Source organism: Scatophagus argus, chromosome 4 (genome assembly GCF_020382885.2).
Source record: "Scatophagus argus isolate fScaArg1 chromosome 4, fScaArg1.pri, whole genome shotgun sequence".
Lineage (NCBI taxonomy): Eukaryota > Metazoa > Chordata > Actinopteri > Scatophagidae > Scatophagus > Scatophagus argus.
Window position 1 is genome coordinate 10,673,158 of NC_058496.1, and position 17,512 is coordinate 10,690,669.

The 17,512-nt window shown below is 40.3% G+C and overlaps 1 protein-coding gene across 3 annotated transcripts in view; it reads left to right on the forward strand.

Annotated features, from left to right (window-relative positions):
- grid2 (glutamate receptor, ionotropic, delta 2) overlaps nucleotides 1-17,512 on the forward strand; it is a 427,565-nt gene that overhangs the window by 265,509 nt on the left and 144,544 nt on the right. For all 3 annotated transcript variants that reach the window (XM_046387650.1, XM_046387649.1, XM_046387652.1), the window contains one exon: nucleotides 16,365-16,418. In XM_046387650.1, the coding sequence (XP_046243606.1) occupies nucleotides 16,365-16,418 (54 nt within the window). The remainder of the gene's footprint in view (nucleotides 1-16,364; nucleotides 16,419-17,512) is intronic.

Here is a 17,512-nt window from a genome sequence, read left to right on the forward strand (position 1 = left end):
AGTAATATGAAATATATTACATGTTGAAAATAACTTGCCCATGACTGACTACCAATCTGAGCTTGCTGTTTTCCATGCCCTTCATGACAAGCTGAGATGATTGGGAAGGGAGTAACAGGGACTTCAGAGCTTAACCTGACAGCACCAGCAATAAATGTTTCCATTATCACTCTGGGTTGAAGGTGGTTCTATCTTGTTCCTTTGCAGTCAGTGTGAAAAGGTTCTGAGTGTGCAGCATACCCACACCCATAGGTGTAATTATTTTGGTGTCACACTCTTAACCAGAGGATAATAGTCAAAGGGTCACAGATATACTGAAATGAAAAACAACATTGCTTTCCTTTTACTTCGGTATGTCTTAAAGTTGTGCCTCGAAGAGTTCTCTGTTTTCCATGTCACAGAGCATGTCATAGAAGTTGCCAAGCAGTGGAAGGGGATGCAAAAGAAACGCCTGACTCTCTAGTCTTTTGTTGAGACCAAGGGCAGCTAGTCCATAGAGAGCGCCAGGCTGCCGCACTCCCTCCCAGCGTGAAGAAGAATCATATAGACCATCACTGAATGAGACCGTTTGCTTCAAGATATTTATTTTTAAAACGAGCAAGGTAAATGTTTATGCAGTTAGTGAATCAAATGTATAATATGCAATTTTCATGAAATTTTAAAAAATGTTCTACACTGTCTAAAGTGACTCATAGGCGAAGCATTTCTGGCCCATGGCAAATCTTTGTCCACTGACTCTTGATATAAGATACAAGAGACTCTTGGGAATATTTTTCCACTGCTCAGATGTCATTAAACAGATTGACACCCCTGACAAACAGCAGCAGAAAGCAAGTGACTTGTGGTGATAGACTGGACCTGACCAGCCAGGCAGCCAGTCAAGACAGAGCAAGACAAACTTGGTCTTTTTCAAGGATGTTTACTAAGAAGTATTTGCTGTTCCAAGCAGAGTATCTTTATTTTCTTTTATTAAAATACATTGTTATGATACTTTAGTGTATATCTGCCAAGCCTGTGGATTATGTCATATGTTAGCTGTTTGTTTAATATTCTTACACTATTAAATATTGTTTTGTGTGGATATCAAATTCATTCACTGGCAGAAACTTATTCCTTCAACCGTACATTTAGTTTTGTGTTTCAACAGTACATTATTTGTTCGAAACATTGCAGATGTTGCTTTAAATGATGGATGACCTGCTTTACCAGCAGAGCCACAAGTGTCACCAAAAGCTCAGGCTTTTACAGCATCCCTATTGCTGTAGGGTCCATTGGCAGTCCATGTACCCTTGAGGCTGTGACAGGGTACATGTACTGCATATGACTACACAAATCCACACAAAACAGACACTCACAGAGAGAGGTGGATGCAGCATTCTCTGCCTTTCACTTTTCAGTGTAGTTAAAAGAGCATTTCAAGGACTTGGATCTAGTTTTCTCCTTGAACTTTATCACCAGACAGAGATGGCATTATGTCCTTATCTAAACTAACAGGGTGTGTGTGTGTGTGTGTGTGTGTGTGTGTGTGCGTGCATGCGTGCGTGCGCGTGTGTGCATGTGAGGTGCAATGACATTAAGGTTTTATCTCTGCACATATAGAACTGGAAGCACAATGATTATAGAGCATTACTGCTAAAGGACTGAAAGGTTCACTGTTTGTGTGTGTGTGTGTGTGTGTGTGTGTGTGTGTGTGTGAGTAGGTGTGTGTGAGAGAGCGTATGTGTGTGCAAGGAGCACCAAAGGTTAGTGCTATTGACTTGCTGCTAGTACAGCCACTAATGGGGATGCCAGTAAGTACTTTAGAGATGATACAGATTTGTGTGTGTGTACGCATGTGTGTGTGAGCATTTCATCACACTTTTTTTTCACTTTTGCAATGTGCTTATCTGTTGTCTCTTCCTCTCTCCCTCCTCTGTTTCCCTGCCACATACTCAAACACTCAAATTTGTGCAAACACACTCACACTCACACACACACACACACATACACGCACACTTTATCTCATCTACACACTCTTTATGGACTCTATGCCCTACAAGCATCCTTTAGCTCTTCCTCCATCATGTTTCCATCTCTATTAGTTTATCTTGCCCTTATCAATTTAGCTCCCTTCAGCCCCATGCACAAACACGCACACACACACAGATAGTCTTACATAACCAACTGTGGCATTTCACATGTCATATATGTGTCCTAATACAAGCCACAGATCATTAATGATGTGCACACCTACAACACAACAAGACATTCTTCATGAGATGGGTAACAGAGGTGTTCAGAGAAACAATGGAATAGGTGGTATGAACAAATTCCCTCTATCCTTCCTTTCCTCCCTGTATGCTGCTTCAATTATGGAACATGTTTTGGACTGTTGCATCCTCTGGCAATTCCTGTGTTCAGTTCCTAATGGGATTTATGCTATTGAAGATGTAGGCAATGTGAAATTGGAATTGTCTTGGGTGAAAAAAAGGGAGATTGAAGACGGGGGAGAAAAAAAGAGAGTGGCGAGAAATGAAGCACAGTGAAATCAGTAATAAAAAGGGGCAGTTAATGCGAGTGTGAGCAGTGAAGAAGGACAAACTGGGAGATCAGCATGGATGGGAGGCTCTGGGAAAAGACGCAGAAAAGAGAGATAAAAGCGTGGGATATTTCAATAGAAGCCACAGAGTTGCTGTGAGTACAGGATGTTGCTAACAGCCGACAATAAAGCTGAAGGCTTTCTTTTCCGAAAGCCTCTTACTGTATATGGATGAATAGCCGTAAACAACAGTGGTTTTGCAAGTGGAGCATTTTTTTTCTGACATCAAACTTAGAAGGGAGAGAACACAAGTTTGAACACAAGATTGCTGTGGTGTTTTCTTTTTTCTTATTTTTCTTATTTTGGGACCAGAAGGATAGTTTTGCTCCATCGTCTCATCAAAGTTGTAAACACTGACATTGGCTTTGATAAGAGTGGGAGGTGGGGACCGTGGTGAGCGTATAGGGCTCTTATTGGATGGATTGTGTGTGTGTGTGTGTGAGAGAGAGAGAGCATCTACATATACGACAAGGATCAGAAATGCTGACTGACTGAGGAATTTTTAGCTGAAGCAAAGGCACAAAACACAAAGTTAAATTAAATACCAATTGAGAGGGAGGAATAAGACAAGATTGAAAAATTTAGAAAAGGAAATGTGAAAGATTTAAAAAAAAGTCCTCTCTTTGTAACATGGGTGAAAGTAATGTGGTTTTTCCACCAGTGTAACATTGTTATATCACCAAGACCTTTTTAAAGGAGGACATTGAGGAGTAGATGGTGTGAGTTCACCACCAGAGACCAGGCTTTGCTTTGAAGTGTCTGCACCAACAGTCAGTTCCGATTCCCTTCTAACCATGACAGCAATGTTTCCTCAAACAGTTTTCATGTTTCGTTTCATTTTTGTTCATGGTATTTTGAGATGGTCCAGTTCAGGCATCATGCTGTATGATCCCTTTAAATCTTGCTGATTGCAGCTGGAACTGAAGTCTGTATCACGATGAAAATTGACAACCCTCTGCTACGCTCCGTCAAGAAAAACACGCACACACATACAGAGTCCAATTTACAAACACTGCGACCCGTGGAGACCCTCTGCTGTGTGTGCGCCAGTGTGTGGGTTTGTATATTTATTGTGTGCACAAGAGAGAGATTGCAGGGATGAATGCAGTTGTGTGGATTTAGGGTGAGTAAAATTTCCTCGTTTGTTTTGTTCTTTATTGACAAGTTCGTTTGTCATGTGAGGTCTGAGGCAGCTTGGACTGCATGTCAAGCATTTTCAAAGGCACGATTGGTCCATGGGGAGGATTAAAACTCAGATTCATATTTGTTACTGATAGCACATTTGCTGCTGCCCTGTAACTATTTCCTTTCCTCATTTACCTCTGCTATTTTCTCATTTTTCCTCTTTTCTCTTTGTTCCCATCACATACAATGACGTTCTTCTCAGACTGTTTGGAGGTGCTTTAATAACACTTTGGACTCCTCTTTTTTTATACGATCTAGCCCTTCTCTCTCAGATGCACAAACAAACAAATAATACACTTGAACTCCTGGTTGCCCACTTGCATGCTGTCATGTTATCTCCTTCTCTCTCATCTCTCTAATAGGGTCAGGCCCGGTGTCAGAGAGTCTGCCTTCAACAGAGCCCAGCATGAAGTGGAGGAATAAAATGATTCAATAATTGAGAGTGCAGACGATGTAATCTGTCTTCAGGGTCACTTAATCTATTATCTCAGCTTTTCTTTGATTTTAGGGCACAGTGCCCCATGGCTTCGATGTTGCAGAAGGCATTTGTGTCGGAGCTGTGTTTAATAACTTATTTATGAAGCATGCACTTGCTCTCAGCAAGGAGTACATGTTCTCCTTTGTGAGTGAATGTAATTGAAATTACTGATGGCATCTTTTGCTTTGTCACAGCACATATGTGGTAGATACAATTTAGCGTATGAAAAGGTACTTGTGCACATTTGTGTTCTCAGTTAAAGGCTAAAATACTTTTCTTGAAACATGTTTTTTGCAAAAACTGAACTTTAGCCAAGTTGCATTGCATCACTTACAGCATTGCTGCTGTTCTGAGAACTGAAAAATCTGTACACATGACTGTGTTTGTGTGTTCAGTCATCAACAATGTCAACTCCCTGTCGGTGCCGCTTTACGCACATAGAGAGCATAGTTCACATATGACAGGCGGAAGGAGAAATAGTTCCCATCAACCAGGTATTATTCAAACAAGATCCTGGTGATAAAGTATCTGAACTAGGCAATCAGTGCTGGAGTGTTTTGAGGGAGTGGCTTTGGAGGGAGGCATATAGGGTAGGAGGGATTTTTGTTTTATTATTTTTGGTAATATACCCTCAAAATCTATTTTGCTCTTGCTGGTTTCTCCAACATTACTAACTCCCGCTTTAAAGTAAGCTGATTGACTATGCTTAATCCTATGAGATTTATGGACCACTAAGAACCAATCTTCAAGTCCAAAAATACAGCCATGAGGGCAAATCAGTGAGTAAAAATGTGTTGATTTTTAATCATACTGCATGTGGCAAAGACTGCACTTTTTTAGAGACAGTTTATTGTGAAAAGACCCTGCCAACTGGTAGAAAAAACATCCATCCATTTTCTATACCGTTAATGTATCGTTGTATCGTAGTATCGTTGGAGCCTATCCCGGATGAGAGGCAGGGTACACCCTGGTCTCGTCTGGACTGGTTGGGATTGTGGGAGGAAGCCGGTGTAACTGGAGAAAACCCATGCAGGCACAGGGAGGACATGACCCAGACTGGAATTCAAACCTGGGAACTTGTTGCTGTAAGGCTGTAGAACACACGTGTAGATTAAAATGTCATTGCCATCAGTGTTTTAGTTGGGCGTCCGTTCATTGAGTTTGCTAAGTCAGATACACTATGTGGACAAAAGTATCCATATACACCTCTCTGTGGGGCTGTTTTTCAGGGGCTGGGCTGTGCCTCTTACTTCCAGCGAAGGGAAATATTAATGCTTCTGCATACCAAGACATTTTGGACAATGTTATGCTTCCGACTTTGTGGCAACAGTTTGGGGAAGGCCCTTTTCTATTCCAGCGTGACTGTGCCCTAGTGCACAAAACAAAGTCCATAAAGACATGGTTGGATAAGTTTGGTGTGGTCGAACTTGACTGGCCCACACAGAGCCCGAACTGGAACGGAGATTGCAAGCCATTGCTGGCCTTTTGGTCCAACATCAGTACCTGACTTCACAAATGTTGTACTGCATGAATGGGCAAAATTCCCACAGAAATGCTCCAAAACCTTGTGGAAAGCCTTCCCAGAAGAAGTGAAGCTGTTATAGATGCAAAACTGTTTATATATTTAGAATGCAATGTCATTAAAGTCCCTTGTCCCAATACTTTTGTCTATAGAGTGCATGTCCACTTTGATCTAGAATGTTACTTTATTATAATACAATACATCCCCACCTCTTTCTTAAACATTACTTAGAATGCATTAGTGTAAAAGTAAAAGGCACATGTGGATGATTTTTTTTTTCTTCTGTAAAGGTTAATTAGCTGCGAAGTGGGTACTTAATATTTCAGTAAAGCGAACATGGCGCTGTATGGGCTATTATCTCTGATTAAAGCAAGAAAGGCAGATGTCATTTATCTCAGAAGTATCAAAACCATTGTAACAATGGAACAATATCTGTGGGTCAATTAATTTTAGATTTAATGAATTAAGTGTGTAATTAGTAACTCAATTTCACAGCTGAGAGCACCCCCTTACAATATTTCTATGGCCAGTTTAAATGGATTTACAACATTATGATCTATAGACTTTTTTATCATTCAAAGCATTCTTAATTTAAATGATTTAAAATGACAGAAATTATGTTCGTCTACAGGCAGCCCTGAGAGTTACCTGTAAGACATGAGTGCATAGTGGGGTCAGCTCCTCTGGATGACAACTTATAGCATATGTCTCAACCCCTGGAGGGCAGATCAGATGTGTAATTGAGGGCCATAACAGCTGGTTCTCTCCACCATATACAGCTGGTTATTCCCTTCATTGCTCACTCACTCACTGAAACACCGAACCTGCATCCCGTGAACTAATATGACCTTCCTATTTCTCTCTCTTTCCAGTGGTAACAGATCCATCTCATGTTGTAAGCTTGTTATGCCAACACTATTTCAGCCTGTGTAAAAATACGACTTCTACTGACCCCATATGCAAAAAATGTGATTACTCTTAGGGCGAACTATGTTCTCAGACTGAATTTAAAACAAAAAAAACCCCTTATGAATCTACATTAGAACTGATTTGAAATTATGCACAGTACTGTTAAATAGAAACTAAAATTAGCTGGCACAAGTTACCCTTTGACCTGGCTAGGCATTGTCATTATTATAAAAATGGGATTTTCTTTTTGAGAGAAAAACATGTTTCAAGATAAATTTTATCATTTTCTATTCTTCTGACAATATTGCTCTGTTCTTCCTGTTTTTAATGATGACTTTCACCCTGAGAAAGAGCTGTCTTACTATTGGTCAAAAGAGCTGTCACTGTCAGCCAGCAGGGGGACAGGTTACCTTTGTCACTTTGTTGTGTGTGTACTTTATCCCCCTGTCTTCTGTAAATTAACTGACCCTCTGCTGTCTGGCTGTCCTGTTGTGTCAGATGGTTTGTTACACAGAAAACATCTGGGATTCCATCCTTGGAAACCTTTTGGAAAAGATGACTGGATGAATCGGTCTATCATGGGTGAACTTCAACCAATCAAATCAACAAACCATATGACATAGTCGGACTGTTGGCAAAGCCATTCGTGAGAAGAGCAAAAACATCTTTTACATCGATAAAAGCCTTCAGTGCTGTTCTTTTCTCTTTTCATATAGCAGCATCTATTCTGACTTGTTTAGGAGCTTCTATTGTTTTCAAAGAAAGGAAGATTCTTGTCTCACTGTCGTCACACCTAAACCACACCCATAGCTGCATGTAGTTCACAGGAGTCTGATTGGCCGAAACCACTGCAATTCAGCCAAAGCACATGGCTGATAGATGGATTCTCAGCTCCTGTGATCTTTTGAATCCAGTTGCACAAGGCAACTGACTCCTTAGTTCAAATGAATGCATCTGGTAAGATTCTCTGTGCAGTTTATATTTCCGACAGAGTGTGTATTGTTTAAGTGTTCATGTACTGTATGTATGGGCTTTTGTGTGTGATTGACGCTGGTGATGATAAACCTATATCTGATGTCATCAGTTGACCTGTTTCCTACATTTCATATAGTGCAGTCAGGGAGAGGGATAAAGGGATTGACAGATGGACGGTTGGACTGACTGCAGACAGGTGAAAAGTGGGAGAGGAATCATTTTATATTGGGTCAAAGATTAGTCAACCTGTAAAAGCAGAGCTGGCTCACAGGAACACTTCAGTAGCTCGGTCACTGGGCACACACACACACACACACACACACACACACACACATATACACATACCCATACAATCCCTCTCCATCACAGACACACAAGCATGCGCACACAACCATATTCAAGCTTCTTTCCTCCTTGACTGTCCATCCATCTCCATCCGTCTCACACTCTCAGTTATACCCGAACTCATCAGCCAATCTCTCGGTCTTCTCATCTGACCTTGCTGTAGGCAATTTCAGTTGGTATGGGTTCTGACATTTTAGGGCATAGGTTAATCTTCTGATTCACCTGCTTTGCCCTCTTCTGCCCTGTTTTCCTCTGTACTGACACAACCTATTGTCAGCTGAGTCCCTCAGCTAATGTATTTTTTTGTTTGTTTGTTTGTTTTTTGGGGGATGGGGGGTATTTTGGTTTTATTTGCAGTAGTTTTTGTATGTTTGTTCACAATCTATTTTTAAAGTTATACTGATATCATCTCGATGGGTGTGCAACATTACTTGGAATAGCGGGCTCTTTCTTTGATGCATAAAATATTCTAAGCTAGGAAGGTCTCATTAAACATTTTAGTATTGTAACCCCAGTAGCTTTTTGTGAAGGAGGAGTGCATAATATGTCCCAGATAATCATCACAGAGAAGACTTGTATGTAAGACAAGTAGTTTGAGATGGTAGTTATTCTTTTTAGTTAACACTGACTTGACCATAAATGGTTAAAGGTTGAAGCCCACTCAGCACCCAAGTATTTTCAGTGGTCAGGCTTAGTATTAATATTGACAGACCACATTTTAATTTACTTGGCAATGTTATGCACCATTACTTCATGCGTGGTCAATCCCCATAGTTGCAAATAATTTTGAAGAGATAAGAAAAAGTTTTAACAAACAAAAGCGCACCTCTTGAATAATATCATTTTGAATGCAGAATGCAAACTGGTGAACTGAATGTAGATTTTTGTATTAGCCAGTTTCCAACAGCAAGTGGGTGGGTGACTGATGGGTAAGTGAATGTTTAAAATGGGTTATGGTTCTACACACCACATGTGTGAAATGAAAAAAGAAATGTCCTGGAAAAAGCTATTAGTAAATCAGTTAAAGGACATACACACATACACATGAGCTCACACACACTCACTCGCACACACGCACAAAACTGTTTACCTTAGATCTATCAAGACCGCTTATTCTATTTGTTCCAGCCATTGATCTGTTCATATCTAAATGTCAGGTTGCATATCGTCATATTTGCTGGGACTGGCCATGGTGTATGTGGGCAATTGTATGTGCATGCGTGTGTGTGTGTGTTATACATTCCCTCTGTGGATTTGACTGTGCTTGGATCTGTGGTCTGATCGATAACCTGAAAGCCTGACATTCGCACACATACTGACAAAGTCTTGTGTGCTTCTGCTTACGCACGTAGACCCACACGGAAGCCAGCGCACACACACACACAGTTGGAGGATGATAGATGTCTTACATGTTGGCCCTGTTACCCTTTGCCATCGTAACACATACTATCAAAGACTTTCGCTGTCTTAGCATTATATTATATGTCAGGGAGAGAGGAGAAAGGGAGAGAAACTTAAAGCTGATGAGAAATGTGTGCTGAAAGGACAAAAAAGAGAATGACTTGGCTGCTCTTTCCCCCCTTGTTTTCATCATAAAGTGAGTGATTGATCAATAATGCCAATGGTGTGTGTGGTGGGTTGGTGAGCAGGGCAAGACCTTGTCAAGATGAGCTTTGGTGACTTTTGTTGAGTGTGACAGCTCTGCGCTGGTCTGGATGTGTGCATGTGGAAGAGAAAGAGAGATCTCGTCATATGGCTTTTACAAAGAGACAGCATTCGCAAGCATTCACTTAAAAACTCACACACAGACACGGTCTGCATTCTTCAATATCTATCTGCCTCACTAGCATACACTTAGAACCTTTATAGACTTAAAATCACTAGTGTGTGACCGCAGCTGGATGAGACTAATTAAACAGACAGTAATGGTTGTGATTTAGAGTCATTAGTTGTTTGGAGGCATCACACAGGCTTTTGACACCCCTCTGACTCATGTCATGATATGGTCCAGTGCATCCAAGACCAAGACTTTATTATTATGCTCTTGTATTATTTTGTCCTCTGTTTCCTGCGCTGGATTTTAGATTAGATGCTTTCACTATGAAGAAATAATTTTATTAAGCTTATGATGTCTGCATAGTCTACCTCAAAAGCAAGGTGTTGCTCTTTCATTAATTTTTTTGTTTGAAAATTCGAGGTACATATTAATTTGCCAAAATAGGCTAAAAGAATATTCTCAAATATACGGTTATGGTTACATTGTAGATGTAGAACAAATGGAAAATATTCTGCTGTTGCTTCTTCTTTTTGCAGCCAGTGCACCTCAACAGGAAGCAGTTTTGTAACTACTGAAGGCTGGAGAAGTTATCTGCAGGGCATTGGCCTTTTACCAGCAAACACTTTATATTTTATATATTGCTACAGGACAGTCTTAAATAATGTTCCTTTTATGGGCGTGAGATGCAACAAACTGCACTAGAAAGTGAACCTTTTGGGTAAGAACTGAGACTTGACAATTAAGACCCTCTACAGATAACAGAAATGTCTGTATGCTTGTATGCAATGTATTCATGGCACATATGAGGACAGAAGCTCTACGGAAAACATTTTCACCTACTTTGTATTTTTTGATTCACTTTGTCAGCACATTTTGTTGATCTCTAAAGCAAATCATATGCCATTTGTCCAACTCAATCACTGAGCACACATTAAAAAGTGTATCATTATGCTGCCCTGCCATGAGTAGCTGTTATGCCTGAGTGAGCCCACTACATTTCTTTGTTTTTCTCACTTTCATTCTTCATGTTTAGGTACAAGAGGTCTAGTGCCACTTTTGCAATCAAAACTATTACTATACTATTGATACTAACTAGACAAGACATACAGATGCCTTGAGACTTAAATACAAATATTTACTGTTTGTCTTTGACAGTGTGTGTGTGCTTCACTCATCATGCTACATGTGTGTTGGGTGAACTGAAGTTTATACATGACAAGCAGTGATCATCTATTATCTATTTTCACAAGGATGTTTGTAAGTCTATGTAGTGAGGGATAAACCTCTGCACTTGTTTTTTCGCACAACACGGCAGCAGAAAAGCAAACACAAGGCTTGAGATTAGCAGTCTTAGCAGCGAGTGTGCTAATAGAAGGCGTGCCAGTAGAGTGCCTGTTTGTGCGTATTTGTATTTGCCTGTTTGCACGCCATCAATCCAAGCTCAGTGTTCTTCTGCTAAGTATGGAAATCCATAGAGAAAAGCGATGTCATAATGCACCGCCCTCAGCTTGACATCATCTCTTTTCAGCACACAAATATGCACACAATCAGACATGCATAAGGCACACTATGGGAGTAGCGTGAGTGAGGCAAGTGACATTAAGCCTAAATGGCAGAGCTGACATGCAGCAGTTATGATGTATCAGGGAGAAAATTCCGCAGTTAGCATCAACTAAATGCTCAATTCATAAACAGGGAGGGTGAAAGAGGGCGAGTTTAAATGGAAGAGACAGGCTGAATGAAAATGAAGTGAGTGGGTAAACACCATTCCTTATTTTGTCTAGTACTGGTAATTTTTTAATGTGTTCTGTAACACATTTCAGAGACATGGTAGACAGTCTGTGATTAGGTAAGAGAAAGCAAGGGAATGATTGAGGGAGGTTCAAAGAGGTTGAATAGCTCACTAATTGATGAAAGGGAGAGTTGAAGTAGGAATATGTAACACTTGAGTTGTGTGAAGTTGTCAAGAGCTTTGAAAGGGAGCAGAGAAATACTGACAGTAGCAGAAGCACGCTGGCAAGCAAAATCAGACAGCGGGAACTAGGTGGACAGACTTCTGTTTCTGCTCCCAAATGGATTGGAAAGCTTTCACACGAACACAGCACACTGTGGTTGTTAAATTAGTAAAATTTAGATTAAATGTATTTTAATCCACATTGTGCTTTTGGAATCCTGGTCCTTATTTTTGTCATGACAGTAAAAAGAATCTACAACATGTATATTTTTTTATTATGTTATTGACAACAATGTACAATATACTAAATACATACTCAGTAACGAGTGAGGAATGGCCTCATTACTTTAAGATTAAGATAAGTAGCCAGTGACTTTTCACTGTGGAGCTCACAGTTGGTTCCACATCAGGCACAGCAAGAAATCTTTTCGTCATCATATTGAGACGAGTTATATGTTAATATTTACATCCATGTCCTAGCATCAATGCATGCTCCTTTCCCATCTCCCTGATGTTCTTCTATGTCTGTATATTTGCCTTCCCACTTACAGCATTCATTTGGAATGAAGGGTTTGAGATAATAACAGTAATCATACTCCCCATCCTCAACACCCAGACAGAGCCACCTTATCCCTCTACTCACACATATGCAGACACAGAAACACAGATTATAATCACAGTCATCAAAAAAGCTTCCTTGGATGGACAAGTGTGATTGCATGGTTATTTTCTGAGTGTGTCAGTGTAGGTATGACCATACATAACAGCAAAAAAAAGAATGTTTCTTCAATGCAGCTACAAGGAAATGCCATGGAGCTGTGTGCTCTTGTGTTTTTAGATGTTTGTCCTTGTGCATCTTTTGTATGCTTGTCTGTACTTTCACAGCTTGTGCATGTTTAAGTGTGAAGCTTGGATATTCCTAGTTTGTAGGCTGGGCTGTAGGCTAGTTGCTTGATTTGATCACAAATAGTGCATGAAATTAAATTACACAACTAATTTTCAATTTAGACCACTTTATTCAATAGCGACGCCCACTCTCTTCAAGCCTCCCCCACAATGTACTTAGGCAATATCTGCTTTTGCATTAATATTTCTTACCCTCTCACACACAGAAACACAAACAGCCATAAACATGCATATACGGTGTGCTATGCAGTGTACGATACAGCGTATCAGCTGTTAGTTTACCCTGCTTTTGTCAAGTCAAGACTTGGTATGAGCAGCAGACCTTGACTCTGCATTTGTCGGCCAGCAGCAGCCATTTGCCAGAATCAATGATTTTCTCTTTAATGGTCTCCTTCAGGAGTGACAGGTAGACAGAGGTCATTACAGGATCAAAAATGGTGTTCGGCTATATCGCGGCCTGTCTGTAAAACACATATGAGGCTGTGGTGCACTGTGGTATGATGTTGCAGATCAGTCCGAGGCCTGTCTGTCTGCTTTCAGACTTTCTGACTTATATTGACACTGAGTGATAGGATTTGTCCCTGAACACAGAGCTGGTATTTGTTTGATCTTATGACTTCAGAGAGTAAGAGCTGAAAAGGAATGAAGCTTTTGTGGAGCAGGTCAGAGAGGTCAGAAGGCTCTCTGTGGTAGCATTAAGGGAGCGATGCCCAGCTAACTCCTACCTGCCGCTTTGGCATTGAGTTGTCAGGACTGCGGTAGTTTGTTCGTTTTTGTGTGCCGACAAATAAGTACACAAACAAGGCAGTATTGGATGTCAGTGGCAGTATTTGTTGTAGCTGTGAGAGAGAGCGAGTGTGTGAACAGGACCAACCTCTGAGGAGTTACGTCTAGTGTTAGGAGCCTGCCCTTTCGCTAATTAGCTTGAAACATCTGTCCAGATGGCTGCCAGAGGGAAGTTATAATGGAAGAAGTGGAAAACTCGCTCCACCAGCACTTGCATACAAGCAAACAACATGGATGTATACATATTTAGTATTTATTTAGCATTTATATTTATTTACATATTTTCATGTCCAGTTGCATTCATAAATTTTAGGTTTCACACAATGACTTTTCTTTGTTTTATAATTTTTATGTTTAAAAAGTCAGTTGATAACCCCATGTGAATATTGCACATACTAAAATCTTAATGAGCACTAAGGAAAGGGAACAGTAATAAGAATGGTAAGACAGAGAGACAAACAGGCAGAGGAAAAGAGAAGAGAAGAACAGCTTGCCAAACCTCTGTCCTTTTTCCTCTCCCTTCTCCTTCCTTCACTGCTCGCTGTTTCTGCTTTCACAATGCTCACAAGAGACAGAGACAGAAACAAACAAACAAACAAAAAAAAAAGAAGAAATTCCAGGATTCGAATGATTGTACAGGCACATGTTAATACCTATATTTTGGATTTATACTTATTTCAGTTTGTTATCCTATTTTATAACTTTCACTTTCTTTTCTTGGTCAGGAAAATTGCAAATGCAATGTCTATACAAAAAAGAATTTCCCCTCGGGGATAAATAAAGGAATTCTGATTCTGATGTAAATACTGATCCCCCTTGACTATGTGCTGGTTGTAAGCTGTTATAATTTTTCGCAGAGCAGCGTTGCATTTTGTTGTGGTTTTTATGTCTGACAGACGAGAGCAGCCTACATCATGATTATTACTCAACTCAGTAAAGGTGATTTGGTTTGATTTGGGAAACCACGAACAAAAACAAAAACTGGGACCGACAGTTAAGAGTCGGTAGAAGTAGAAACGAACAGAGTTGCTGATAGAGGGAAAAAGATTATGGCAAAAATCTTGTTTTGCAACTCATTCAATCATTTTCCTTCTAGCCTTACTCTTTGTGCAGCAACAATGTTTCCTGTAGAGTGTTTTACGGCAGCCGTCGGAGTTATAATGATGAAGTTTTATGGAGACTCTGTGGGAGATTAAACCACTATTAGCTACGCTCCGTCACTCTCTCCAGCTGTTGCCTTTTGTTTACGGCTAAAAAGTGTTTTATGACACACGGTGCTATAGTCACCTAGACAATTATAGCTAATGATATACGAGTGGCACTGTATTTTTACACCAGGAGTGACGGGTTGGGGGGGGGGGTTGCAGAAGGAGCGAGACAGAGAGAGAGGGATGGAAGGATAGGAGCGGGTGCAGTCACAGAGTGAGAAGTGAGCAATTAAAGGAGAGCAGAGATGATGGGCTGAGAAGTGAGGCAGGAGCAAAGATAAGAGAACGAAATTAAAGGCTCGGGTGTGATTGGGAGGAAGTGAGAGACGAAAGAGGTGGGAGGCAGAAACAAGTGTTTCTGACAAAAGAAAGTCAAAATCAAGGTAACAAGGCTGAACCTTCATCCTGTTTGAAAAGTAAATGACACAGTTGGAGTGATATGCCTTGATATGGTTTTGCAAAGAGAGAGGTGGATAGAAGATAAGATACAGATGAGAAGAACAGAACGAGTGGATAATAACTGAAAGTTGTATTTGGTTTGTGTTAGTGTTAGAGAACCAGAGAGCAACTCTAAAATGTCTATTGTTGCCTTGCTGTATTCCCTTTTCTCCTAACAACACTACCATTCAATCCTTAGAAATGTATTCTCTACCTGTCCTTAAGCCATGTTTTACTTAGTTTGCGTAGCTTGTGCCCAGTTTTTCCCATCTGTCCATTTGGATAAAGAAAGCCATCATGCATATGCACTGATAAATGAAACTTAATCATTTCCCAGCTCTGAGAGGGAGAGAGAGAGAGAGTGTATGTGTGTTGTGTGTGAGATGGTGGGGGGTGGGGGGGGGTCTCCTGTCGGTAGTTAAAACAGTAGATGTTGTCATTATATACGCTGCACTTATCTATTTATGTTGGGTGTAGGGAAAAGAGGAGGCATGAGGAGAGGGGTGGGTTGAGTAAAAAGATGTCACCCTCGTGCTTGTTGGGGGAAATGATTGAGAAGGGTTGTCAAGCGCTGACAGGGTTCACTAATCACAAGGGAAAAGCCGGGTCACCTGAGAGAAAGTTTATACTGTTATATAAACAGTAATTTTCAGTGTATGCAGTTTCCCCCTCTGTCATCTAGGCAGCGCCATTTCAAAGTGTCTTTGGTGCAGTGTTTAACAGTTGTGTAGTTACTGGTTAAGAGTTGACATGTTTAAATATTTAAGTTGCACCATTAACAATTCATGGCAAAGGTTTTCCTTTTCTCTATGCAGACACATACTGTTTTGAGGCAGTGTATCTGTGGCCATGACAAAGAGACAGAAGCAGCAAGAAGACTGAAGCGAGTCCCCTCAGAATTTTGTCTAATCTGTTTAAATTAGTGAGGAAAGCTCAAATGTTGAGATATAAGTGCGTGTTTGCATGTGTGTTTGAAGATATTCTGTCATGCACAAGCAAGCGTTGCCATATTTGCATGTTTTTGAAAAAAGATGTTTGAATGATACCTTGAGCACCTTTGATACAACTTTCTCGAATCACTCATGCTGAAGCATCACACTGGGTTTCATCCTCCACCATTTCCATGAGGTTTCTTTTCAATAATATTCTCACTTCAGTTACGTGAGTCACATTATCTGAGCCAAAAAACACACACAAAAATAAAACTTGCCTCCCACAAAAACCTCTTTTCCTTCTTTTGACCCGTCTGAAACCTGCTTATTTTTCTAAATGTTCTAAATGTGACTTGTGTTTTGTGTTGCAGGTGGTAGAGACCAACCTGGTGGCCTTCGATTGTCACTGGATCCTGATTAATGAGGTGAGTGCCACAGAGATGATTAATGCATCCTGCACCGGGTGTGCCTTCACTTCACCTTATGATATTAGTTATCTTGAGATTATTTATGCTTTTAGATCCAGAACTCTTTTCATTGTCTTTGAACAAGAGCATAAAAGTTTTTTGATTCCTTTTGTTTCCCGTGAGTTTATCCAATCACAGGCAAAAATTGATGACCAAGGACAATTTATTTCACTTCAGTGAGCCCCTGCTGATGTGCACCACAGGCATACACGATACAGTAAAGATGTAATATTTTTTATACATACCACTTATTTACGATAAAGCCGCTTCATACTAACGTTTCAGAGATGACAAAAGGTGACTTTGGATGAGTCTAACTTCCCTGGCAGGTTCGAAATCCATTCAAACATTATGGACTTTCTGGATTAACAAGCACTGAGAAGGACTTATGGTCCACAAAATCATCCCTTTTCGAAGTGTAAAATTTTAATCTTGTGATTTTTTTTCTTTATAGATAACCTTCAACAATGCCTGTAATATCTAATTAATTTTGAACAGAATACATCTTTGATCTTGCTTTATGGGGAGTGCCTCTTACAAAAGCAGCAGGATCAGCTATATTTCAGTGTGTGTGTGTTTGTGAGGAGGGTGAGGACGTGGGGGGTATGTACACTGCTAACTAATGCACTGTGTCTTGGTAGCCTTGGGCATTACAGTGAACTGGCAAGGCACAGCAGGGGGTCCATGCTGCCACGCACACACACACACACACACAAGACCAAGTGCTGAAACACAACCATAGACACAAGTGGATGTATTGGAGAAAGTATATATATATATATATATATATATATATATATATATATATATATATATATATATAAACATTTACTGTAGGAACAATAGAAGACCCACTTTGGAACAAAACAAGAAAAGATACTCAGATCCTTTTGTGTACTGTAGTTTCTCTTTGTGTCTCTCTGTTCTTTTGTCAAGCCTGCAATGCTGCTAAATGCTACAATGTGCAGCAGTCCCATTACTTGCTCAGTATTGCAAAGAAAGTATTTCTGTTTGAACCAAATGTTAGTATGCATGACATCCATTGACTGCAG